The sequence below is a fragment of the Seriola dumerili genome, unplaced genomic scaffold (genome assembly GCF_002260705.1).
Source record: "Seriola dumerili isolate Sdu_G_001 unplaced genomic scaffold, Sdu_1.0 BDQW01000230.1, whole genome shotgun sequence".
Taxonomy (NCBI): domain Eukaryota; kingdom Metazoa; phylum Chordata; class Actinopteri; order Carangiformes; family Carangidae; genus Seriola; species Seriola dumerili.
Window position 1 is genome coordinate 3956346 of NW_019174485.1, and position 26136 is coordinate 3982481.

At 39.5% G+C, this 26136-nt stretch overlaps 1 protein-coding gene across 1 annotated transcript; it reads left to right on the forward strand.

Annotated features, from left to right (window-relative positions):
• Positions 1-4549: 4549 nt before the first annotated feature.
• Positions 4550-26133, forward strand: LOC111229211 (complexin-2-like). The gene is made up of 4 exons (XM_022755437.1): positions 4550-4767; positions 6340-6424; positions 20485-20663; positions 23557-26133. The coding sequence occupies exons 2-4, from the start codon at positions 6394-6396 to the stop codon at positions 23746-23748; spliced, it is 402 nt and encodes a 133-aa protein (XP_022611158.1). The 5' UTR covers positions 4550-4767; positions 6340-6393; the 3' UTR covers positions 23749-26133.
• The last annotated feature ends 3 nt before the right edge of the window (positions 26134-26136 follow it).

The window sequence follows — 26136 nt, forward strand, 5'->3', positions numbered from 1 at the left end:
TATGCGGTTCATCCTCTGAATAATCTTTCAATGTACTTCACACAATTCAAAGCTTCAAAGTGACTCTGTCCCCATGGTGCTCAGTCGACATTCTGCTGGCTTGCATATTATATCACAATGAATGGGATTTGATACAGAGTCCTTATATATCCCACCGCATGCCTCGGTAGTTGATACTTCATGAATCAGTAGGGGCCAAGGGGTGTGACCACTGGCCCTTTGTCAGCAAAAGCGGCTAGCCATATGTACAGAGGTGACTGCTTGATGAGAGACTATAATAATAAAGATAATATATAGACCACACAGTCATGAATCTCTTTAGCTTATGTTTATGGGAAAATAAAATTAAAAAGACTAATATTAGCTGAAATATCACTGACAAATTAAACACACAGATGTACCAATCAAGCAAAAAGGTTTATATTACGCTACTAATAGCAGGTAATAAATGCACTCACAAGAATGCAGAGAGGATTTGCAGACCTAAATCGCTGCCTTTTTGTCACATCCTGCCTCAAGAAATGGCACACTGGCAGCCAAGTTGCTGTCCTGTGACATAATCCACCTCTCATTTGACCGCAGCTGTGACGAAAGGCAGAAGTTCAGCATTCAATACTCTGCCCTATTTCAATATCAGCTCCTCTTTGTCCCAGGGCAACAGCTTCAGTGGTTCAGATGCGGGTAAGCATTTTCATTATGGCCATACGAAATTATTATTTTTTCTACTGCCACTAAATTTGTGTCCCTAAAATATAATACAACTATGGTAGGGGATATAGTGATTTGACTATGATCACTAACTGGAGGTAACAGTTCACTGCATTTGGTGTCAATTAATTTTATCAAATACTCATATCTATTGTTTCTTTATTTTGAATGTTTTAGCTGATCAGTTTCTAGCAGTGAGGAAGATACTGCTGCTAACCATGCTAGCAGCGCAGCTTTGAGGATGGTAATGTTGATTGTTTAGTCGGTCAGTCCACCACTTTTGGTCAGTATTCGGTATACCTTCAAAACATTCCCATCAGCCCCAGCTGTACTTTCTGTTAGGGATAGCTGAAAATATTAGCATGCTAACACGCAGAAAAAGAAAAACTGGTGAAGCCACAAAGCGGCTAGCATGGCTGAAGATTCTTAGTCTTGTTTAACTGTTCAAAAGCATTAATTTTTAAATTTAACTCTGTAGATTCTCTGTAGATTTAACTTAGTGAGGAGTCAAATAGTGAGAAAAAGCCTGAGTGAATAACTGAAAAATAAATTACATCTTTGTTCGAAATAAAGTTGCTGAAAGCACAACGTCAGTCATTGTGAACCCATGTTGTGTTAGTCTTGTTATATCATCACTTCTCTTGGCTCAAAGTTTGTAGTTCCAAAATGTGACCCTCCTCAACCTTTACATGAATTAAAATGGTGGAAATATGTATTCACCTAATATAAAAATAGCTTGATGAGAGCAAGAAAACCAGCACTACAGCAGTGTTTTCATGTGACAGCAGTGCTATGTTAATTTGCCCTTTTTGAATGGCATGCAGTCCCTGTGGAGCTCTGCCATACATATTTTGATTTAAAATGCTAATGCAGTCATCAAATGGCATTCATTGTAATTGTGTGTTTCATAGGTGGCCACACCATCAGTACATTCAGTGTATTCAGAGTGTGTTCATTCCAGTATCTTAGTCATAGCTTTTTAACTTTTATTTTGGCACATATTCATGGTGACTCATTACTTGGACATAGGCCACTTGCTGACATGCAGAGTATTAAGGAAAATACAGCTGTTTGAATTCCTGTCGTGAGAGTAACAAAGAAAAATAAAATACACATATCACATTACACAAAGAGATGGCACATAGAGTGCCAGATTACCCGGCTGTTTGCACATTGTGATATTCAAAGTGCAGAGTGTTCACAGAAGCCCAAAGTGAAATGCTGTTAAAACCACAATGTAGTTTATAGCAATGGAAAACTTAACATTTTAATGTAAAAGCTTTGGTCTGAACGGGATAACTATAAGACAACATAAGTGTTAAGATACATGATTAGAGTTTTTTTCTGTGATACCTTGAAACAAAAGTGGATATGGGTCAAGAGCAAAAACTTCTGACCCTAAAACCAAGAGATCATAAATAATAGGTATATAAAAAAATAATAAAATATATGACAGTAGTGTTGGTGGACAGTTAGAGGACAACAATGGTGTGTGTGTTTGTGTGTGTGTGTGTGTGTGTGTGTGTGTGTGTAAGTATGCATGCTGATGTTGTTTCGAAGCCTTTCTAGGCTATAAACAAGGTGATGGATGCTTGTCCCAGAGGGTGCTGAGCGGACGCAGCCTCCTATGTCTTGATTAATTGATGGGAGATGGAGCAGTTTAAGCTCCCCTCAGTCCCCCTGTGTGCTCCCTCTCGACCTGTCTGCCTCACTCAGTGTGTAAAGTGCAGCAATGTTACTAGGTTAGGAAAAAGATAGAAAAGGTTTATTTTAGAGCTAGAGGTTTGGTATAGCATCAGAAACAAGGCTAGGTTAAAGTGTTAAACACCATATTCTTTGTCCTATATGTTTGCCCTCCATCTGCTTGTGTTGCTCTGTTTGTGCTGGATGTAAAAGTAGGTCATTGTTTGCTAACCATAGCACCATATCATTAGCCAAAACACCTTTGTATGCTAATAGCATATCAGGACTTTGTTGCTGTGAGGTTGGTTTGGAATATTTCTTCCCCCTAGTGGCCAATAGTCAGTCAAGCCAGCTTTACCAATTAATTTCAAACATAGATTTGGTTGTTTTTTTGTCATCTCATTTAGTTGTGATGACATTTTCTTACAAAGTGAATTGCTGAGTTCATGTTTAACCATGTGAATAAATGGTGAGAAATAAAAAATGTACGTACAGCTACGAGGAAATACAGGGAAATTGAATGGATACCTCAGGCCAAAACTCTGTTTGCTTTTGAGTTTTTTACAAGCTCTGTGATCTGATCATGCATGTTGCTTGTGCTACTGGATTTAGTGATGCACATTCCATCTAGATCACAGCAATGTACTTGTATATTAGGTCTATTTATATGACAGATAGGAAGGATTGACAAAACCCAAATGAAAATAAAACTCAAGGTATAATAATAAAAAAGAAAAAGAGGACACAACAGGTGATGCATCCATTCAGGGGAAAGAATGAACAAAATCTAATATTGACTTCTCTGGTGTGCTGTAGCATCAGCAGAGTCTTTTCCAACCTGCCAAGAAAATATTTTGGGGGGAATCTTCGAGGACAGCTGACATTACACTACAGTAGATCCCTGCAGCCGCAGATGAGATAAAAAAGGGTTTAAAATATCTTAAAGGCCTGATTACCTGCCAGAAACCTGAACACTATCTTCCCAAGCCTCTTATTATTGTAACTGTTTTAGAGCCTTCTCATTGTCACCTCTGATTTTAGAAAGAGATAGAATAGAGATGATGGTCTGTCAGTGAGGTATTTTTCAGGAAGAAGAAGAAAGAAGAAAACAAGAACTGCCTTAAACAAGCAGTGGAACACAACAAAATGTTAATAGCAAACGCTGAAGAACAAAATGTCTGCTACTCTCTGAGATGTGTTTTCTAATCAGCTCAGATATTTTTATATCGACAGTGTACCAAATGACAACATGCAATGTGAAAGGTATTTGTACCGTGATAAACCCACAGAGAATTAACACCGGACTCTTAAGTTTCCTGTCAGCTCTATAGTGTCTTTCAGCTCATTGTTTTGGTTTTATATCCCACAGCTTCACTGTTTTGCTTCACTCTCACTGCTCGCATCAACCAGGTTTCCAAAATGCAGGCATCTGTTTTCAGCGAATAGATCTGATAAACCAACTGTACACCACCTGCTCAGCAGCAAACAACAAACAGGCGTTAGCTGGTGAAAATGGTGGAGCATTAAGAGCTAGAGAGCCTGATATTATTTTATCAGAAGCTGATGGAGACCGAACCAGAGCTAAAGGGAGAGTGAATCTTGGACTTATGTTTGCAGGCGTCTAGAAACATGACTCCAAATGAATGCTTGTGTTTCTCTGCATCTACTGGATATCTAAATAATGTCCAGCAACTGCTTGCTAACACGGACCCTGCAACATTACATGTCAATATTGTGCTTACAACCTGTCCTGCTGTCCCTTCGTGGCAAAAAAAAAAAAAAAAAAATGGAATAATCATGCTTTAAATCTGCATATTATATGTCATTTTAACAGAGGAAACTAAACTTTGTCTCTCATGAGACAGTACAAAATAAAATTGAACCTTGCAGACTTTGGATTCTTGAAATAAGATCGACTGCACATTTTATGAAAATGCTCAATTGATGTTTGTCTTGCATGTTGTCCTTTGTGACAATTATTAAGTTGCACACTTGACGCCATTAAAGTACTTTTTTTTTTTTAAATTGTTTCATGTCATTTGTTGAATTTTTTGAAAAACTGAATAGAACCTTCACTGAGGTGCTATTACATTGATGTGCTCCCTCCTCCCTCCCCCTCTCTCCCTCTGCATGCTCTCATCTCCTCCTGCAGGGAATTCAGCCTCTTCCTCCGCCGCTGCAGCCTGACTCTGACACAACCGGCATGTCTGCAAACTGAGAGCGAGAGAGAGAAGCACAAATCCGTCCTTTCAGACGCACAACTTGTGCTTTCTTTCAACACCGCAGAAGGCGAAAAATTTCAGGTGGTTATTGCATTGCGACGAGGCTTTTTTTTTCTCGAGAGGGATAAAGACTTGGAAGGAGGATCAAAACAAGGTAAACGATGTGCGAACAAACCTAAGACAGAGATGTTGGTGTGCAGCGTGTCTGTACGGGACAGGATGGAGATAGGTTGGTGCACTTGGTGAAAGATGCTGATGCTGATCTAAAAACAGCCTATTGTGCATACAGCGTTCTGACTTCTGAAAACAGCATATGTGCATGCAGGCTATGGTGGGTAAATAAATACATTTAACAGAGAGAACGTACACCACCGTAATTGCGCCGAAATGCTGCACCGCGCCAGGAGCAGTGAGTTAATACTGTATGGGTTCATGTGAGGAGAAACTGATGCTGCTGCAGATGATGATGATGATGGAGGGGAAGGGAACCAGGAAATGATTTAAAGACGCTCGGCTGGTGCAGACTCGACTTGGGGCGAATGAAAATGACCCGCGGACGAAACAGCGCTATAATGAGAGCAGCAAGTTTTCAGCAGGATTTTTTTTCTGCTTGCCTGCTCTGCAGAGGGATGCTGTTAAAATGCAGCAAAACTACCCGTGGGTTTGTTATGTCGTGAAAAGAAAATGTAAAAAAAAAAAAAAAAAAAAAAAAAAAAATCATAAAGTGCAGTAAGGTCGCCATAAACTGGGTTTTGAGCAGTACAGCTCCCATTGAAATATCGCATATTAATGAAGTAATAAATTATATCATAAGATATAGCCCATATTTGTTAATTACCATAAGGTCAAGGTCTGTAATTGAGCACCTTGGACACAAAGTCCCAGCAGCAATGTGACAGAAACAAGGCAATTTCCACATAAAGTTATATATTCACTATTGAGCAGTCCTGAGTCACTATAAATCCCAAAACAAATACAACAGAATTACTATAGTGATAACATAGGAAATAAAATGCCGTAATGCCTATTGTGAACTCACACATAAGAGCCATAGATACACTGTAAGACAATGTAAGATAGCAGAGCATCTTTAAAAAATTGCCCTTTGTCTTGTCATGTAACGCTCTTGCAGATTGTGTGAGGTAATGCTCTCTAAGGCTCGTGTACTGACAGAAACCATGTCTTCATTTGCTCATCTTTGACCCTGTCGTTGTCCCCCCTCCCCTCCCCCTTTTTGTCTTTTATTTAATTCTGGGAGTCATTTCCATGAGGATACATCACAGTCGGTCAGGCAACGTCAGCATAAATCCACACAAGATGGAGTGCGGTTGTAAACCGAGGGCGCAGGTGCCTTGACAAAACTCAGGACACGATGTGGTTCTGGAGGGCAAAGCCATCTTAACCCAGTTTAGTCACCTTTGTTGTTCCTGGGAATAAAGCTGATCACATTTTGAGGGTGTTTAAGATTTATTTATACCATTCAGGAAGTAGAATTAAAATGTATATGAAGATATTGCGATTATTGTTTTGGTGGTTTTTTTGACAAACCAGGATCTCCGTCTGGAGGTCGTTTCTTGTCCGAATCGAGCCTCATCATCATCATCATCATCCTCCTCCCCCATCCCATCAAACTCTTGTATATGAAACCCACTGGAGTGAAACTGCATGTCCTAACAGTGGTATTCATACAGTCACAGCTTGTGTATTCTCTGTCCCCTGGCTGCAGGTCTGTCCCTGATAACGTGACCACTGAAGGAAAAGAACACAGAACTGCTTCATCATGAATTTTGTAATGAAAGCTGCGCTGGGAGGTGAGTAGTCTGTTGGGCTGGAGGTTGATTTAACAGCACTGCAGTGTAAAGGATTTAAAGGGATGTTTAGCAGCAGTACTGCTCTAGTATTGGCCTGGTAGTTATGTGGACACTGCGAAGCGATAATCCATCCTGCACCAAACTACTGACTTCAAACAGCTACGCATTCCCTCTTTCTTTATCTCCGCATCCATCTTTTAAAAACCTCTCAGGACATGACTTATTAAAAAACATGTGGCCAAGTCTTTGACAGTGCCACAATCAGGATTTTAGAAACCTGTTCACCATTTGTTGCTTAGTTGCTTGTAGAAAAGGACTGTTGCAGATGAAATAGGACACGAGCAGCAGCACCAGTAGTGGGTCTAGCCATATACTAAAAATGCACCTGTCAAGTGAGAACCTTGTATCTCCAAAATGTCACCTTCTCAGGACAGAAATGCAATTTTTGAGGTTATAGGCACAAGATAGGCTGAATTTTCTCATAATCCTTATAATGTTATTATAAAAGTTAGTGCGTTATGGGGTTTTTATGCGACATCATCAACCAAATTTTAAGCCAGCCGTTGGCAACATTTGAGGCAAGAGAGAAAGAGAAAGGCTATTTTGCCAAGAACTAAGACTAAAATTTTTTTTTTTCATGAGACTTTTGTCCTTTAAAGCCTTCAGGTATTATCCTTTAGAATATTATCTTAGCTATTATTTGCCCCCTAATTAGTCCTCATTATAGCCCTGTAATTCATCTTCCTTGTCAGCTATAGCTTCAAGGGGAAAGGCAGGAAAGTAGCACCATTAGTTATACTGTAGCAGCTGCACACACATACCGGTCAGTCGTGACCGTGATGCTGAGCTGTTGTTGTCCAGGTTACTGAGGTGTTAGGTGGCTACAGTTGGGATATGGAGTTGAAGCAGAGCCCCGGCTCCTCATTGGGATGCACAGGATGCAAGCGCTGCCTCGTTCTGCAAAGCTGCTGTGCCTCGTGTCTGCGCCATGAATTCTTAAATCAACTGCATTGCACTGGATGCTGGCTTTACTCCGCAGAAGTCAGGCTGCATGCTGCCTGCGGACTTTGGGAATATATTTGACAGTGTGGGTGTTTGCCTGTGTGCGTGTGAGTCTGTACTCTGCCTGTGCAGGAGAGATGTTTTATAGATACTGTATAGGACGGAGAGTGTGTGGTATACTGCATCTCCAGGCAAGATAAATAATGGAGGCTGCACACGCCTACTTTATTTTTGTGTGCGAGGGAAAGGTGAGAGATCGAGAAAAGATGCAAGGAAGAGACATTTTGCTAATGTACAGGTATAATGTGTGCTTAATAAATGATATTGATGTTTTTCAGTTGGATCATTCTGCTGTCAGTGCATTTCTACATTCGGTATAGTACTTTTGGTCCCGGTCCAAATTTAATGACTTGGACACAGTGACCTCTTTCCACAGGAATGTCTGCAAAAATGCTGACGGTGCATTGATCACTAAAGCACTTTGTGGGGGGAAAAAATCCAATAATGAAACAAACCAATTAGCCAGGTAATTAATCAGCAGAGTCAGTCAATACATCAGTGTTAGTGAAATATTCTTTAATCAGTTAAGCTGCATTATTGGGTATCCCTGGGATTTTGTGGTCTAAGCCCCAAAAGTACCCAGTTTGATTCCAGCTGGAGACAATTGATACGTTTCATCCTCCTTTGTCCCTTTCCACATTTCCTGCCTGGCTTCACTGTCAACTATCAAATAAAGTTTAAAAAGATTAACATCTGTTCCCCTGCTTCAAAGTAACAAAGAGAATTACCACCATTTTTTATCATCCACGCCAACAGCATGGCTCTAGGGATGGCAGCAACGTTGGTCAATCAGTCCACCACTTTGGGCCAGGCTGATATATCGCAAAAGCTATTGGATGCATTTCCATGAAATTGCACACAGACATGAAACTTTTCCTCTAGCTCCACCATGAGGTCGACATTTATTATTTTCATTTTTATTTGATCTTTATTTGATCAGGCAGTGTCATTGAGATTAAGAGCTCTTTTTCAAGAGAGACCTGAGAACAAGAAGCAATCACAAAGACACAATCAACAACGAAGACAACACAACTACACAATACAAGAAACTATGAAACAAAGAATCAAGAACAATAACATTAGATGCCTAGTTCTTCTTGACTGAAGGGAGGTCAAACCCACGGTGTGATTTAGAGAACAATGATGAGTATGGTACTTGTCATTGGCGATAAAGCGTAGTGCACTATGATACACAGGGTTTAACTGTGTTGATGGGGCAGCAGGACAATACAGAATATCTCCATAATCAAAGACAGACATGAGGGTTGACTTTACAATACACCTGGAAGAAGACAGAGAATCTTTAATCCTATACAGGAAACCTAGTTTGATTCTTATTTTTGAATCAGGTGTTGAATATGAACCTTTAATATTTTGTAGTTTTGAGTAAAATGTCAGGTAATCAGGTCAAAATTTCAGTTTGTCCAGTTCATGACCAAATACCTGCAAAACTAATGACATTACCATCAGCCTCCAATATATAGTGTATATGTGGACATTTCCACTAGATAAAGCAGCTTGCTGGAAACCAGTGAAATGGCTGTTTAGAGGTAAACCTGTATGCGACACACATTCTTGCATTGCATACCTTGATTTCAACCAGATGCCACCTTTCACAGACGTCTGTTAACTACAGCAGCTAATGTGTCACATATTCCAGTGAGAGACAGCAGCTATAGATGTGATAAAGCTAAATGAGGCTGTAGGCTGCACAATGTTAGCTCCACAGGTAGAGAGAAATGACCTGTGTGTGTCCAAAAACATCAACTGACAACTTCAGAGCACAACATTGTCATGCTGTTTGCTTCTGCACAAGTTAAGCGTATACAGTCACACACATTGTGTTTATTATAGCCTATTTAGAACATTAGCATGTATTGAATTCCTGCTCTAGACACTACAAAAAACAGTCACTGCAAAAACTCGTATTGGAGTTGACTGCAGTGTAAACAGGCAGAGCCTCAATCCTGACAACCTGTGTCAATACAGGATTTAATCAGTATCATTGATCAGCCATACAGGATCTCAGGTCTCAACAGAGACTCTGTCTGTTTGACTTTTTCATCCGTTTTTTTTTTTTCTGGAAAAGTATAAGCATAACAATGTGATGTATTTTCCATATAAAGCCATTAGTCTTCTTCTCCATCAGAAGCAGAATAACACAGAGTTGGCAGTGTTCATTAAACAGCCTTAAACACATAGTAGCAGTGTGAGCTGTCTGATCTTAAAATACGATTATTCCTGCAGTTTCAGTGTCAAACCATCCACAGCCTTCATAAAATCCAGAGCTCTGACCAGTTCACTGGAGCTAATTCTGGACTCTGGGCTAACGGGCAAGTTTCCTTCTTGAGATAATGAACATTTTCCTCTCATTATTTCTGCAGTTTGTGCAGTTTTAGGCACAAAAACAACTTTTCATCTTGATCTCGTCTCGAGCCCTCAGTCATTTTTGGGTCATTTACTGCCCCCATGCCTGCGCACACATCTCACTGATGACATCGCTCAGAGCCCCGTCTATTAGCAAAGGTTAACATGCTAACACGTGAAATCAGCATGTTAGCATTGTCCCTGTGAGCATATTAGTATGCTGACGTTAGCATTTAGCTCAAAGCACAGCTGTGTCAAAGTACAGCCTCACAGCACGTAAAATTTTGTCATCTGCCCCTCTCTACAAGGGTCCAGACCATAAACACCACCAAACAGGACCATGTCCGTCTGTGCAGGAACGTTAAACAGAACAGTGCGACAATAATTTATCCAGCCTGCCGAGATAAGTAACTTTTTGAGAGATTAAAAACAGAATAAATCAAGGTGGATTTTTTCACTTTAACCCTGAAAAGAGATCAGATCTTATGGCCTGTTGTCACCTTGCTCTTTACCATCCTGTGATTGTTTTGCTTTTGTTTGAACGTGGATTTGCTTTTCTGTCACTGAGTGCTTTGCTGAGTATGTCAGGTGTTGAGTGTCTGGATGAGAGGCTCTGTAAAAGGGAGGGTGCTGCGAGTGCATTAGCTAATCCTCCAAGGCTTCTCTGGTTCCCGATACTTGATAGAAAACAGAGCAATGTTTAACTGTGATGATTCAGCATAAAACCCAGGGCCATACATCTGCTGTTGGTATCTTTGCTGGATGTTATAGTCTTGCTGCATTGTGTTTTGCAAAATTACAGTGCATGGCATCAAAATATTTAGACATTTTAGAAGGTTCAGAATTTGGCTTTTATGTTATGTTGGTGTAAAAGATAAAAAGTGGTCCTTGATTTGATATTATTTTGTCTCATTTTGATCCCAAGGTCAAGAATAATGAATGTATTTTTCTGTGTTTCGTTCAACATGCAGCTCCAGTAAATACTATTTTGGCATTTACAGTAGTTATCTCCCAGAGTTTCCATGATGGTCTGGGCCATACCAGTCCCCAATTATGAGTTCTGGTGTGTTATGTTGGATATCACTAAACATTTGCAACAAGCATTTTCTAGAGAAATATGGGAGCAATATGGTGGCTGCCGAAAGATAACTGATGAAAACGTGCGCAGCATGTGCTACAGTGCATAAACCTGGCAGTTCAATTTGACAGAGGCTTTGCTCTTGGTTGTTTCTTGGCTATAAAATCCTTAAAGCACATCTACTCTGTCTTACTCAATAAAAAGTCCAGAATCTGTGAATATGCTAATGTTTCTTGTTTAAAAAGTTAAACTTCTGGACACACAACATGTCTCCTTTCCACATCACGTGTTTAATTTACACAGTGGACCCTACTGGACTATTACTAATATTATCATACTACAGTGTCTACAGTGTGAAAGTGTTTCTGACCTTACATCTCAACATAAGAAATAAGGGTGCACCTCACTGTCTTCATTAACAATTCAACTTTCAGCTTTAACAACAGGCGCAGTAAGCAATATCTCACTAATTGGCCTTTTGTAAAACAATCCTATCCACATAATAGAGTACTACTGCTGCAACTAATACCTCTTTTATGTAACCACTAACTATTACTGAACATTGTTAACTTGTGAGTAGAGCAATTTTGAAATTAAAATATACTGCACCTTTGGCTCCCTACAGACTACAGTTTGTAGGTCAAGACTGGATGATATAATATCATCCTGGGAACAAGGATGATGAAGTTGTGCGTCTTTCTACAATTATTAATCAGTCAAGGACTGTTGTTATTTGGGAGCCATAAAAAAAAGCCTTAACACAGCTTTTGCTCCAAACCTTAAACCCCAGAATCACTGTGGTTTCCTTGTGCAGTGATTGATTTTGCTCCTTTGTGCTTCAGTGCTGACTCGGCACTTTGCGACTCCTAAGAGTTGAAGTAAGTTTGACTGAAGTGGGCTGTGAAGTGAGGTAGACATCAGTCCCAAGGTATGAAGCTCAGTCAAGGGCAGCAGTCAAACCTTGTATATGTCAGTAGAAAAGTCAGCAGTGAAGCCTCTTAGTCAATGGTAAAATGAATTTGCCAAATTAACAATCATGATCAGATGAACTATACTTATGATTTTGTACATTATAACATCAGTAAATCATTTTTTGACAATAATTTGTTGATGTCCTGATATTAAGTCAGTTTAAGAGTTTTTCCTTATCAGTATCAAGGGTCTAAGGATAGAGTGTTCTGAATATAGATAGAGATAGAGAGATAGAGAAAGATAGATATGTTTTCTGCAGCTTGTAAAACCCATTGTTTAATTTTTTTTACTTTAGCAAATTGTGACTTATGGTTAAGATTTAAAAAAAAAAACTATAAAATACAGTTGAATAAGGAAGGGAGATTGTTCTTATTTTGGACAGCTAAATGAAGATGCAGACATGAACAGGATTACTGACTCATCTTTTCTCTAGGCTGACACCAGAAGTGGTAAAATGTATGTGCTGTCTGGATAAGACACTTAGTACAGCGCACTGTGATGACGATACTTAAAATAGCTTATGACAGCGAATGGCCTTGTCCTGACTAAAGCTTTGTGACAGACTCAAAGAAAAAACAAAACTTATTTAATTTTTAATCCTTTTGGAGACTACACTGACAGCTGACGATTGAAGTTGCCAATACAAACCCAATGTTTGTTTGTTTTTTATTTTGCAAAACAGTGCAAAAATGTTATGCTTGTAAAAGGCATTTTTGAAAAGGTTGTCACTGCTGCAATGTGCAAAGGATAAAAGACAGAAAAGAAGTGAACTAGAGATGACCTCACCATGCTCAATGTTGTGCATTATTTTTCAATAACTGCTACAGAATTAGCAAACCAGCTAATGTTACTTTCCATTGATACTATCCCCCAAAGTATAGATGTTGAACCAATAACAAAACCAACAATGAATTGCTCCAACTAACAATTTTATTACATGTATTACAGTATAACTGGTGCACTTAATGATATGGTCCTTCATGACATTGAACATGGCCACTGTGGTTTATTTTGAGTCAGTCCCACATACATTGTCCTGCTGCTGTAAATACTCACAAGGGCACACAATGTGTATTAATCTGTGGCTGGAAAAAGTCCCAAACAAATACTGTTTACTCAAGTTTGAGAAACATCTGTGTGCCCAGCAGTTTTAGGACATTAAAAACAATGAACAACAATAACAAACTGAAACAAAACATTAAATAATATATATATTAAACAAAATGAGTATATACAACTACTGTCTTTTAATAAAATCAGATGATTAATTTTGACCCTTGTTAAATGATCGGCCATCATTTTAACAAGGGTATAATAACTGTTTTTTTTTTTGTTTTTTTTATCGTGCATGCAACTGCAACAGACCCCATGTGTTTTTACATACCTGTGTTGTTTAAGGTGAAATAAAAAACAGAAGACACCTTGAGATGTTCTTTCTTCACCTCACTTCCTCAAAGTACAGATAACCCCATTTAGCAGCACTCTAATATGATTGGTTGAGGAAGTCAGGTCTTCATTGCTTGATTGGTCTACAGGGTTATCAGTGACACACACGCACGCACGCGCACACACACACACACACACACACACAGTGGGCTCCTGGTTTTTAGACCCCACGAATATAGTGCAACATACACACTCACTCACACACGCACACTCTTCCCCATCTTCCTGTGCGTTACTCCAGTAAATCAAATTCAGTTCATCAAGCTGACCTTGAGCTTGAATGCAAGGGCTGTGTGTGTCTACACACGTGTGTTTGACAGTGCGCCCAGATTCTATAAATAATGCATTCAACCATCTAAGTCACGAATGGTGAGCGACGCTGACAGGGAGGAAGATGCAGAGTAGAAAGGCTATTTTTATTAGAACCTTTTCATGACAGTTGTCTTTTAAAAAATATACACATTTGTTGCATCTACTCTGAAAGAAAAAAAAAAGTGTTATATCTGCTAAACATATTTGCAGTTAAAGGACACTCACCTTAAAGATCTCATGTTTTACTCTTTTACAGTATTTTATTTGAAATTTTGGTATCATATAAGAAGTTAAGGTATAGATAAACAACAGGTTTCTTGTTTTAAGTACCTTAAACCATCTCCTCTCTCACGCTTCTCTCTGCAGCTCTAGTAACAACAGGTCAGTGAGCCAATCAGAGGAGAGGCTCTGAGCCTCTCCTCTGATTGGCTCACTGTTTTCTGAGTGATCAAATGAAAATATACCAGATTTCAGGTAAAAGCTCAGAGAAACCAAATCTTGCAAGGTTGGATGGTGGGTGGGCTGTGCTGGGCCATGGTTGAGGGCAGTGACCTTAAATTGCGACATCACAAATTTACAGAAGTCCTGATGGTTCGTTTTAAGACAGTTTCTGAATATGGGCAGCGCACGTTCCTTGTGGACTGAGCGCCTTGATACTCTCACAGTATTAATATAGATCCTAGATCTGCTTTATAATCAAAAAAGATGTGGAAATCTCACTTCAACTACTATGGGACCTTTAAGTTAATCACGTGATTTTCGTGAAGCAAGTAATTAACCACAGTTCTGTGAGATCAGTTCAACGCTATCTTTTTCATAAAACCTTTCAAATATAGCGGCAGAAATGATGTGCACTCAAACAACCTATATTTAGGGCAATATTTATATTTGTGAAGTCAAGTCCCAGTTCTGAGAAAAGCTTTCTCACTTAGAGTCTCATTTGATACTTTGAGCAACGCTGTTCCACCTGAGGGAAATTTAAGGTGACTCAAAGTATAACTGCCACCAATTAGAGTATAAAGAAGTAGTGGATCAACAGTGAGCACACTCTCTCCTCCTTCTCTACCAGCTCCCCCCTGCCACATTCTTCTGTACACATTTTTTCCTCTGTAAAATAAGCTGTGTTGAGACAATGGTTTTCTGTCCTGAAGGCCAAACCTAGATCTTTATACTCATCCGCTTTCCCACCACACTTTGAATTTGAAGGGATTTGCCTGAGAACCTTGAGTGGGAAAAGAGTAGATAAGTACCGTTTATCTGATGCTGTCAAAAGTTCAAGCACTGGGAGAGTTAGCTAAGGTTAGTCTTCTTTCCTGCCTTTGCCTCAAGACTTTGGATTTAACAAAGATTTAGCAAAGAACTTTCAGAAGGAAAAGGATTATATAGATGACACCTTTTATCTAAGCAGTGAAGCAATGTCCAGCTATTGAAGAAAGAATTATAATTTTACCTTTGTTGGCCAAGTTAGAGGGAGATTGCTGCTACAGGAAACTGTTGAATTTTCCAGGTGGTCTCAACCCTGGGATCTGTTGATTTTATTTTGGATATGATCGGTTGTATGTTTGTTTCTCTTATTAATTTGATCATGTTTTGTTCATGTATGGGATAAGCAGTCTTACTGAACTCCCAGTCCACTCCCAAACAGCATCACATTGGCATTTTGTTTTGTCTATAAGACAAATTTCATACAAATATACATATAAACTGGCTTTGGTTTTGCACAATGGACAAAGTGCCTCCTTGTCTGCACTGATGCTGACTCATATATTGTAATGTGGGTTATACAAAAATAATAAAAGGAGGCTAAAGGCCAACCTGTCAGCTTTCCATGACAGACTTTTATTAGCTAATATATCGAATGTCATTTCAACAACTACAACAACCTAATATAGTGTCCAGGGCTAAAGTGCAAAGACACTTTAATCAAAAACACTCAAACATCGCTCAACACAGCTTATGTGATGCCTGAGAGCTTAATAGAATTATTCTGGTTTAAAAGACCACTGCTGTATCTCTCACAAATGGCTCACAAAGTAGGATCCGGTATCATAGCTCAATATAACTCAAGGCTTTGTCTCCCAGGATCCTCTTTTTTACATTTGAACAAAGACCATCTCAATGTGCTAATAAGATTTAGTGAAACCAGACCAAGTTTGTCTTGGTTTGGCTCAGTGTTGTTAAAAGAGGTACTGGAGGGTTTTTTGTAGGCCATGCATGGTAAGGGAATCATTTGACAATGAGGCTTAGCTGGTTGTGAGTCATTGCTCCATTTACATGATTCAATAGCAGTGTTTACATGGGCTTTATTGATAGAGATAATTCGAGTACTGGGCTCATAAGATGATCCTGAATCCTGCTTGCAGTATGTCAGATAATCTCTTACACTTGCTCTGTGAAATCTGGATGCGTCTGGGATATTTTGACATTACTGAGGATACCAGTGCATGTAAACATTAAGTAAAATTTTGCTTTTCACAGAAGCTCATTGTTCTGCTGACTATAGGTAAGACATAAAGAATTGCAATCTATAATAATCTGCTGCAAAGACTGATTCTTAATGGGTCCAATTGTAATTCATGCAGCAGTGTTTGCTAATAACATCAGATGACAGGAAATAAACTTGGATCCAAGCTGTTTCCTAGCAACGCAATTAAGATACAGTAGTCCAGTAGTCTCTATACAGTGTGTCTGTATGTATATGGCAAGGTGGCTGGTGATTAATGTGGCATATAAAGAGTCCAGAGTAACACTTGAACCAGGATTTGAGCCTCTATCTATCTATAAAGCTGTTTGAATGTACTGTAAATGTTTTCATTAAAATATTTTCCATACATGCATTTTGCATCCACACATGCTGATACAGGGACATGTATTTATATTTGAGCACATACACAAATATATGAAAAACAATTGCTCAACCACACAACAACTCATACGTGCCTGCCTGAAATAGAACTACTCAGATATTTATATCCACATGTGCATGTAGGGACACTTGATGTATATGCACTTTAGCTCTTTTTCTCTCACACATACACACACTTGTAAGGCGCAAAGATAGTGTATCATGGCTGGACAGATAATGCTCTGTTAGCTTCACTGTGCTGTTTATCAAATCTGATAAAAGAAAAAAGGAAATCTGATACAGCCGTACCTCAGTTTACTTTGGATATCTGAATTTCCTTCTCACCAGTCTCTGTCTTTTCCACTTAGATCCAAGTAGCTCATTAATGTTACGGATCGATTGTTTTTTTTTTAATGTTATTTTTAAAAAATTCAGTTTCAGATTTTGGTGCTGGTGTATAATTTTAACCTTTGCTGTGGTGTGCTCTGTATTTCCCAGAGGGCACCGGTTTCTGTCGGTGGCCAGCTTCGTCTCTTCATCACTTGGATGTACAGTTTTTAAAGGGAGGGGTTGACATTTTAGGCAATACTCTTATTTGCTTCCTTGCAGAGATTGAAATGGAAAGATCAATACCACTCTCAAGTCTGTATGAAATTATAGCCGGCAGACAGTTATCATAGCATAAAGACTGGAAATGGGGGAAAACAGCTAGCCTGCCTGACTCCTGTCCAAAGGTAACATAATCCACCAAACCAGAAGTCATGGTGCCCAAGAGCACATAACCCCCACAGACCACATGTCTCTTATAGACAGACCTGAAAGTGAAAGTGGTATGAATTTTCTCACCCAGCTTTCAGCAAGAAAGGCAATACATGTACTTCACTAAACACGTGTCTCATAAACAGGTTTTTTATGAGACAGTTTTTTTTCTCTGCTTCTCCTTCAGGTCTCAAATAGAATTTATAAAGATACAGTATATAATGAAAAACATCGAATTAAGAACTTGAAGCTGTATAAATGACTGAAAAACCTTCCATTCTCTTTCTATAGTCTGCAGTTTCCAGATGTTTTTCTTTCCTTGTTACACCTTCTTGTTCGCCTCCGTTGCTCTTGCATTCATCCCTTCCCTCTTTCTTCTCCTCCATCTCTCCTGTCTTTTATCTCTGCGCATTTTGCTGCAGTTCACTTTTATTATGCTGATGAGTCAAAATACCAACGATACCGGGGGCAGCTGCACACTAAGGGAGCACTCTGTCTTTCTCTCTTGGTTGCTTGCTTTCTCTCCTCAGATGCCCCTTCTCTGCCTCTAAACCCTCCCCTCTTCTTCCTCTTCCTCCCGAGTGAAGCACTCTCCCTTCCATTTCTCTCCTTCTTCATCACTCTTTCCTTCACACCTAATTTCTTCTCCTCCTTCTTTTCCCCTCCCTTCACTTTGTCACTTTCCTCTCGCCGCTCCCCTTTTCTCCCTCCTCTCCATCTTTTCAGCTGTCACACTCTCTCTCCCTCTCTCTCTGGTCCCACGGAAACTGCTGGGTAATCCCACTAACTGGAACAGCTCTGCTAATTGGACTGAATAGTTTCTGACAGATTCTCTCCCTGTCCTCATGCTTGCCTTGTTTTCCTAAATATGTCTTGTTTTTTGCAGTATACCGACTCCCTATCTCCCTTATCCTTCTTTCCTCTTTTCTTTTTCCCTCCCCCTCACTACTTATCTGCTCCAGTCTTTGCCCAAATCCTTCAGACCACTGGCTTTTTCTCTTCATCTTTTTTTTCTGTTGATGCTTAGTGACAGGTTTCCCTTTCTCTTTTTGCAACACTCAGCATTTCTCTGCCTTTGCATCATGAGGCATTATTTTATGGGATGTATAACGCCTATAGAAACAGTAAGAGGGTTTGCATAAGGGCTTGTGTCATGGGGTATAACAGCTAAAACCCTAATTCATACTATATACTCTACTGCCCTTTCTTCCTTCTTGTATCATACTCATTATACAGAAAGCCTCTATCAATCTGATTTTTTGCCTGTGTGTGTCTCAGTGTAAGAGAACAGTACATGCTGCTTGATTAATTGTTTCATTCCGACCATCAGGTCTGTAGCTACAATTGAAGACACCAAGGTCACATTTTAGTATTGTTTTTGGATTTTAATGACCTGATAAGGAATTTTTATAAACACAAATTGCACCAGGAAAGTGTATTATCCAAATGCAGCACAGAGTACAACAAAAAACGTTCACAGAGACCTTTATTTCTACCAAGGCAGAAACTGGAGCTGGCAGGTTAATAAAAACAACAAAAAAAAAGCAACTTAAATATCTCCCTGGTAGATCTGGAGTCTCTGGCTGAATGAGCCAGCACAGGATCATGCAGACTAAGTTTAATGTCACAAACGTTCTCAAGGTCAGGGACAGAAGGCTGAAGTGTTCACCAGGGTTCAGAGAGGAAAGGTAAGTTGGGGACAAACAGGTTTGGCAACAGGGAATCAGTCCAAAAAACACTGGAGAGTCTTACATAGCGAAAAGCAAAGAACAATCTGGCAAAGAATGACTAGAAGGCTGGGGTTTGTATACTGGGTGAATGTAATCAGGGACAGCTGTGTGGCCAGGTGAATGGAGTTGGCTTGATGAGGTGGGCGTGGCTAATGCAGGGAGGTGCAGGAGAACAGGGTGAAAGGAAAATTACTGACTGGGAGCTGGATGACAGGGAATGCTGAAGTGAGGCAGGTGACCTGAGATGCAGAACTGTGACACAAATCATAAGTGGAGATTTTTTAAGGCTGATTATAGACTTGTTATTCTTAGAGATGACTGATTTTAGGACCAGAGACATTAAAATAAAGTGACTTTCTCAATCAGAATTATATTCCTAGAATTATTGAGAGAGTCTTTGAAACAGCATTTAGACTGTCACTATTACTGGAAATATACATAAACAGTTATATAAATATGGAGAATACAGAAAAGTAAAATGTTAAGAAAAGCGTAGGGGTGGGGTCGTCTTGCATTGGGGAGTTTGGACTCATGATAGTAACCGTTCCTAAAAGCCTGTCCCTGGGGACTATTACTATTCACCTAAACGAGCAGCAATAGGCCACTTTCCTCTCTTCCTCTCTACCATAACCGCTGTGTATAGTATCTCTGATCAGACTGTTAACAGGATGGAGACACCATCGACAACTGCTTAGTCAGATATTTGTATGGAACACTAGTGAGTAAAGGCAGCATTTATTAGACTGATGACATCAGCAAAAACAAAACAAAACACAGGAACACAACAAATGTTAAAAATATCACGCAAAAGCGTCAAGATTTAACTAACTACATTTCTTTCAACTTGAATTTGAGGAGTAGTTAGTAATACAATAAAATAAAGAAAAATAGGTTAAATAAATATGAGCTGAGAAAATACATAAGAAAACTGCAGCAGTGGTTTCAGGAGATTAACACCTTTCTGAATCAGTATTTGTGACTGTGCCTAATGGAAAGAGTGACGCAGGTCATCCTGAAATAGCCCATAAAGAAAATGTGTCCCTGATGGTGATATTTCACAGGTTTTTCCACCCTGCCAGGAATACAGTCCTGTGTAAAATAATGACACTTATAAAGTCTTAGGAAAGAAGATGGACAAAGATATTGAACTTGACATTAAACAACAAAGTATATTGGCACAAAATAACAGCTATTAGCAGTTTCTATCCTTGACTTTATGATATTCTTAAGACTTCACCTGAGGTTTGTAACTTCATCTGACTCTATATGTGTCAGCCCCAGGAGTCCATTTACCTGCTTGTCATGTGTCTGCCTGACTTCAGTCTCTATGTCTATTTGTTTTTCTCACTGAATCTTACAGACTAATTTGATAGTTTGACATCTCAATCCTAGAGGCCCGCTAGAGCTGTCATTGTGTCTTATGTCTCTTTTTCTCTCTCTCTCTCTCTCTCTCTCTTTCTCTCTCTCTCTCTCTCGCTCCTTTTCTCAGGAGGACCTCCTGATGTGGGCAAGATGCTGGGGGGGGAGGAGAAAGAGGAGGACCCTGATGCAGCGAAGAAAGAGGAGGAGCGACAGGAGGCACTGAGGCAGCAGGAGGAGGAGAGGAAGGCCAAATATGCCAAGATGGAGGCTGAGAGGGAAAGGATGAGGCAAGGCATCAGGGATAAGGTATAACGACAATGACAGATAACAGGCTGTTAACTAATCTAATTAGTAGCTGAATTAAGAGAATAATAATACAAAGAAAACCAAAACAGGGAATACAAAGGTAAAAATCCTTCACATACAACCAATTTTTGTTACTACTTATATTTAAAAAAATTTGTCACACCCATGTTTAATGATTTTGGATGACATCCTGTCTGAATGTTAGTGCGGCTTCTAAAGGCTTCACATCTTTTTTTATGACAGACCTGTGTTTTGAAATTATCACACTATTTTTGTTTGCTTCCATGTTATTTTTATCTTTTTCTGAGATTATAAAATAGATCAGGGAGGAGCTGTACAGAACTGAGAGAAGTAGAAAGCAGTAGATGAACAAAATGAGGAGCCCTGATCAATAAAAATCTGTGTGAATTAGACAGAAATTGGTGGGTCACAGAAAGGGTTGGTTTAGAATAAAGACACTTTGTCTTTCTGTCTAAAACACAATATCAAGTAAGTCTGTATTAGTATTAGGTATATTTATAAGTGAGTTCAGCTGCAGTTAGCGTCAGTTCATATTCAGCGTAAGTACATTTTTTGTTCTTCCCTTCACAAATGACAGGCTGTGGCGCTGCTGTGAAGGTAATGGCTGCAGTGTAACCACTTCACTGTAGAGACAGTGTGAAAGACAGGCAATCTGTGGGTCGGGCAGGTCCAAGGGGAACACTGTGAATCAATGGGATGAAAAGCGGCACTCCTCCCCTGGCTCCTCACATCCTCTGTTCTCCTTAAGTCCTCCCAGAGGAGAACAAAGAGCGAGGAACAACTCCCAAAGTGCTCGTTACTGAAAGGTTTCTGTCAGCTTCTTCCACAGCTTTATCCCATCGTGCCAGATACTGCAGGGAATGTCCATATTATAGCTGAAGCGTGTGACTCTCCACGTGTTCAAACCACAGTATGAGAGATGACATAGCAACTAGAGTCAGATTTGTAAATCTGTTTCACTCTGATATTGTTGGGAAATTTGATGACATTGAAATGTTTGACAAATTCTGCCTGTGATAATGAGGAATGGTAATTCCCCCTTTTTTCAGTGCAGTTTTGATGGATAAAAAAATCCAGAGCTGGTGTGCCTTTGTTAAACAAATATATACCACAAATTTTTGACATGCACTGTCATAGTGTGAACACTGAAAACCAACATCTACAAGACATCTGCACTGTTTTTGATGTACCATTCCAAATTATTGCTCTGCTGATAGACACAGACAGGAACAAGAGAAAGAAGAAGATAAAGGGTTAGCAGCTGCCCAAAACATGAAAAATGGAAAAGGCTCCAATGGATGGGTGATGTTAAGTGTTCAGTGGGATGGATGAGTAGCAGGACATGTGCATTATGACGCATTCATGTTACATCAGAGTTATCATAATTATGATTTTCCTACTTATAAATAGCATCCACGTCACTATCTGAGTCATCATTAGGACTGGGTATCCTTTTTGAATTTCCCACTTAAAAATGAGAAAGTATGGTGTTTATCATGCAATATCACATCAGCTGGTTGTTATGCTGGCTGTTATGTGCAGCAAAATTGGTGTACTTTCCACTGTCGAAATTACAGGTCACATGATGCACAGATGCACACTGACCCAGAAAGTAACAAAAGAAAAAAGAAATTACAGAAATTACTTACAGTCCTATAAGATGGTGACTAAATTTACAAATTACATTTTGTTATCGCAATTCTAGCCATCATATTTAATGCCTTTCATGTATGCAGGCTCAAAAATGTGGAACCCTGAGGATTCTTTATTTTAAGCTTTCATTAGAATAAATCCATGCTCGTATTAAGGAGAACTGGATTCTGCATTCAGAGATGGCGCTCCATTCATTCCTATAAAAGTTTCTCATTGAGCGCATGCCTTTGAAAAGTGTCAGCCTGCTTCCTCATACATTTGGTTTTGGCCCATAGAGCATGGGCACTAGACTTCTTCTCCAGCCGAGCTGTTTGAAAGCATTTGTTCGAGGCTTCCATTGGCCAAACAGGCTTACTCTCTGTTGGCTCCTTGTACACGTGAATGTCCAAATGTCAACAGACTGAATGGTTAAAATTCTACAAAAGACTGTGTGGTTTTTGACCATAGACTGTAAAGAAAGATGGACGTCGCCTCCATGACGTCACCTATAGGTTTCTAAAGAGTGATTTTGGGGCTCAGAGTGAGCTGCTCCCCCATCACCATCTTGGCAGTGCCTGACTTCGCCTAACTACCAGCTAATTCAAAAATGGGCAAAGAGGTGGGGCATGTGTGGAGCCAAGATTTCACATGCCAGTTTGTGTGAAGCATATGCTCACCCACCTTTCACTCAAAGTGGCACGCTCTCAATTATGCAGAACTTGACTTAATCAAATTTAAACAGGTGAGTAATATAAAAAAATCACCCCCTGCACAGTTGTCACAGCACTTCCGTGTTGGCCTAATTTTTCAGCCCTGGATGTTGCCGCTTGCTTTTGACGCCAGAAAAATGTATTCACAGTTCTAAAGTGCTCCTTTCCAATGATTGTGTATGGAAAAAGTGCTGTTGGGCCCTCAAGTGTCATGTGATGACCCTGAAAGTGGCCACTATAGCAAAATACCCTCACAGGCCCAAGACCATTCATGGGGCTTGAATCAATCGGGCCCCAATGTGGGACACTTAAAAGTTGATGTAGCTGACACACTGGCATCTATTGGCAGCATATAGCAATCAGTGTTATCCACCTGACAAGTGGCCTGCCCACTAAATGCACATTTTACAGATAATAATGTTTAAAATGAGATGATTGTGGTGTCTAGATATCTTTCTTTACCTGCACTGTATTTGCATCTTTCACTCATCTAACTTCCCGAAATTTCAAATTCTGTGTTTGATCACCAGTATGGTTTGAAAAAGCGTGAAGAAGCCGAGGCTGAGGCAGCAGCCGCTGTGGAGGAGCCCGCAGCCGGCAGCTTGACCCGACCCAAGAAGGCCGTGCCAGCCGGCTGTGGTGATGAGGAGGAAGAGGAAAGCATCATGGACACAGTGATGAAATACCTGCCAGGCCCACTGCAAGACATGCTGAAGAAGTAGGTTAGCAAGCTAGCTAATGCTAACATTTTCTAGCTTAGTTCATAGGCTACATTCACAAGGTTGGCTTATGTCAGGGATTTTTTTCCATCCACATGTAAGTGCGTAAAATGAAGTTAAAATACGGTGTGGTCTTTTGGTGTTTGGACAAATCAAGTTTCATGGTGGGGAAATGAATCATACGTGAACCAGCAGTGTGAATTTCAGCCATTAGACTAAGCTAGGCTGACCCAACGGCCAGATGAACGTTAGCTTGACTGATGTTAACGTTAGCTATGTTACACTAATGAAGCTAACAGCAAGCAGAGGGGCTAAAGACACAATGTTTGATGGTTTAGCCTTCTAGTCTGTGAAGTTTTAAACTCCCTTTTCTCTCCTCTGCGGTAGCTGCAGAGATCTCTCGCAGCACTGAAAAATAATCTCCTTGTCCACTACGCTGTTCACTCAATTTGTACATAAGTAATGAAGACATGAGAAGCCTAAAGGTGGGCAAACAATCATAAAATAATATATAAAATTATTATACTAACTGTGTGTCTGTCTCTAAAATAAAAAAATATGTGATAACTTGATAAGCCATATTTTAAAAAGGAAATTTAAAGACTATTGTTGTGTGCTGCCAAAGCTACTGTTTTGTGTTCGACCATGTCTGAAATTTATGTAAAACTTTTTGCACACAGTGTTACACATTCTCTGTAAAACCTATTGTCTATCTACCCTACACTCCTACAGTGCTCAATATCAAAGTGTGATAACATTCATGTAGTGTAGTGTTTAAAAATGTTTCTATTCCCCCGTTCAGTGCGTCTCCTTCTTATGTCTTGCATGCCATTTGTCTGGACAAGTTTGTTGTGTGAATATGTACAAACTCCCCCCCCCCCTCCCCCCCTCCCCCCTTTTATCCTCTTCTTTATCATGCAAAAAATATTAAGGCAATAACTCCTAAGTTTGAGTGTGTTTTCACTACCATGTCAGTATAACCGTTATTAATATCAGTAACAAAAAAAAAATGACATGTATGCATTCAGGAAATTTTATTTACAGGTTTGCAGGGTTTTCTTTTTTTGTTGTGTCTTTGTTTTGATGACGAATGACCGTATAGCCAAAACCTTAACCTTTCAGCCATAAAACAAGAACCTACAGTATATATACTATTACTATCAGGATCTACTACTCGGGAGAGAATGCTGGAAGAAACTGTATGAATAGATAAAAAATATGCGTTACTGATTTTTCATCTATAATAAGCAGCATTAACTATTAACATGGCCTCCAAGACTGACTATTGGATCATGTGAAGATATCTGACCAAGAGAGAAAGAGACCACTTTCCCCCAATACACACAAACACACACACAGTGCGTGAATACTGCAGTTTGGCTACTGATTTAGTTACACAGCAAAACCAGAAGCATTTTAAAAGATGACACGAGGGGACGCTTGATTCAGTTCTAGTTATTGTTGTTTTAGAGGTGACAATAAGTCGCTGAGGGTGACGTGGAATGCTATGAGCAATAAAGGATTATCATGTATATTTCTGCCTGAGATTCAATAAAAACTTAAAACCTTGTTCACAGACATTAAAAATGTGTTATCTTCTTTTCTGAGTGATGTGGGGGTTGGCTTCAAAAAGGATGTGAACAGGTGCAGGTGAAAAATAGCCAACAAGCTTCAAGGTTCTTCCTCTAATCTGGACTATTATGTGTGAATTCAGGCCTTTATTCACACATTGGGTGTCTTGAGTCTGCTATTCTCACAAAAAACATTGTGACATGTCACAGTATGAAAAGCATGTGAGTTAAAATGTTTCAGTTTACCTGCTTCTGTTTCAGAGTATGGGTACTGTGTAGTTGAATAGAACAGAGCCAACATTAATGTTAACACATGTTCCTAGTAAGTGGTAGTATGAAGTACAGATGTCTGCTGTGAAAAAGGCCTATTACCCTTCTGATTTTTCATGAAATGCACAATATGGAAATTTAACGTGAAAATTAATCAGTAGAGTGCATCAAATCATAAATTGCAAAAATATTTTATAGCTCCATATGTTCGTTAGACACCAGGCACCAACCTGACCCCATATCCCTTTACTTCAGACTGATTACTAAGTAAAAAGTTTGGTACCTCTGCAGAGTTTCACTCAGTAAATCAGATGACACAAGCATTTTTCTTCAATGACAAGACGAGGGCTCTCAGGTAAAATCTGCACACTGAAATTGTAAACAGAAGACAACCATCATTAAAAGTAAATAAAATAAAACAATAAAAGTGTAATGCAGTTCTATTCTTGGTCTGATGAGGGCAATATATGGTTGGAAAAGATGGACAGTCTAGCTAAGCCTACGTGGTGTATTTCTTAAATTTTGCCACTGAGTGTCACTGTTGTCTCTA

Excerpts from the sequence above, each read along its gene's own strand:
- LOC111229211 (XM_022755437.1), top strand. The coding sequence starts at position 6,394 with ATGAATTTTGTAATGAAAGCTGCGCTGGGAG. Across the intron at positions 6,425-20,484 it reads AATGAAAGCTGCGCTGGGAG|GAGGACCTCCTGATGTGGGC; the intron begins GTGAGTAGTCTG and ends TCCTTTTCTCAG. Across the intron at positions 20,664-23,556 it reads GGCAAGGCATCAGGGATAAG|TATGGTTTGAAAAAGCGTGA; the intron begins GTATAACGACAA and ends TTTGATCACCAG.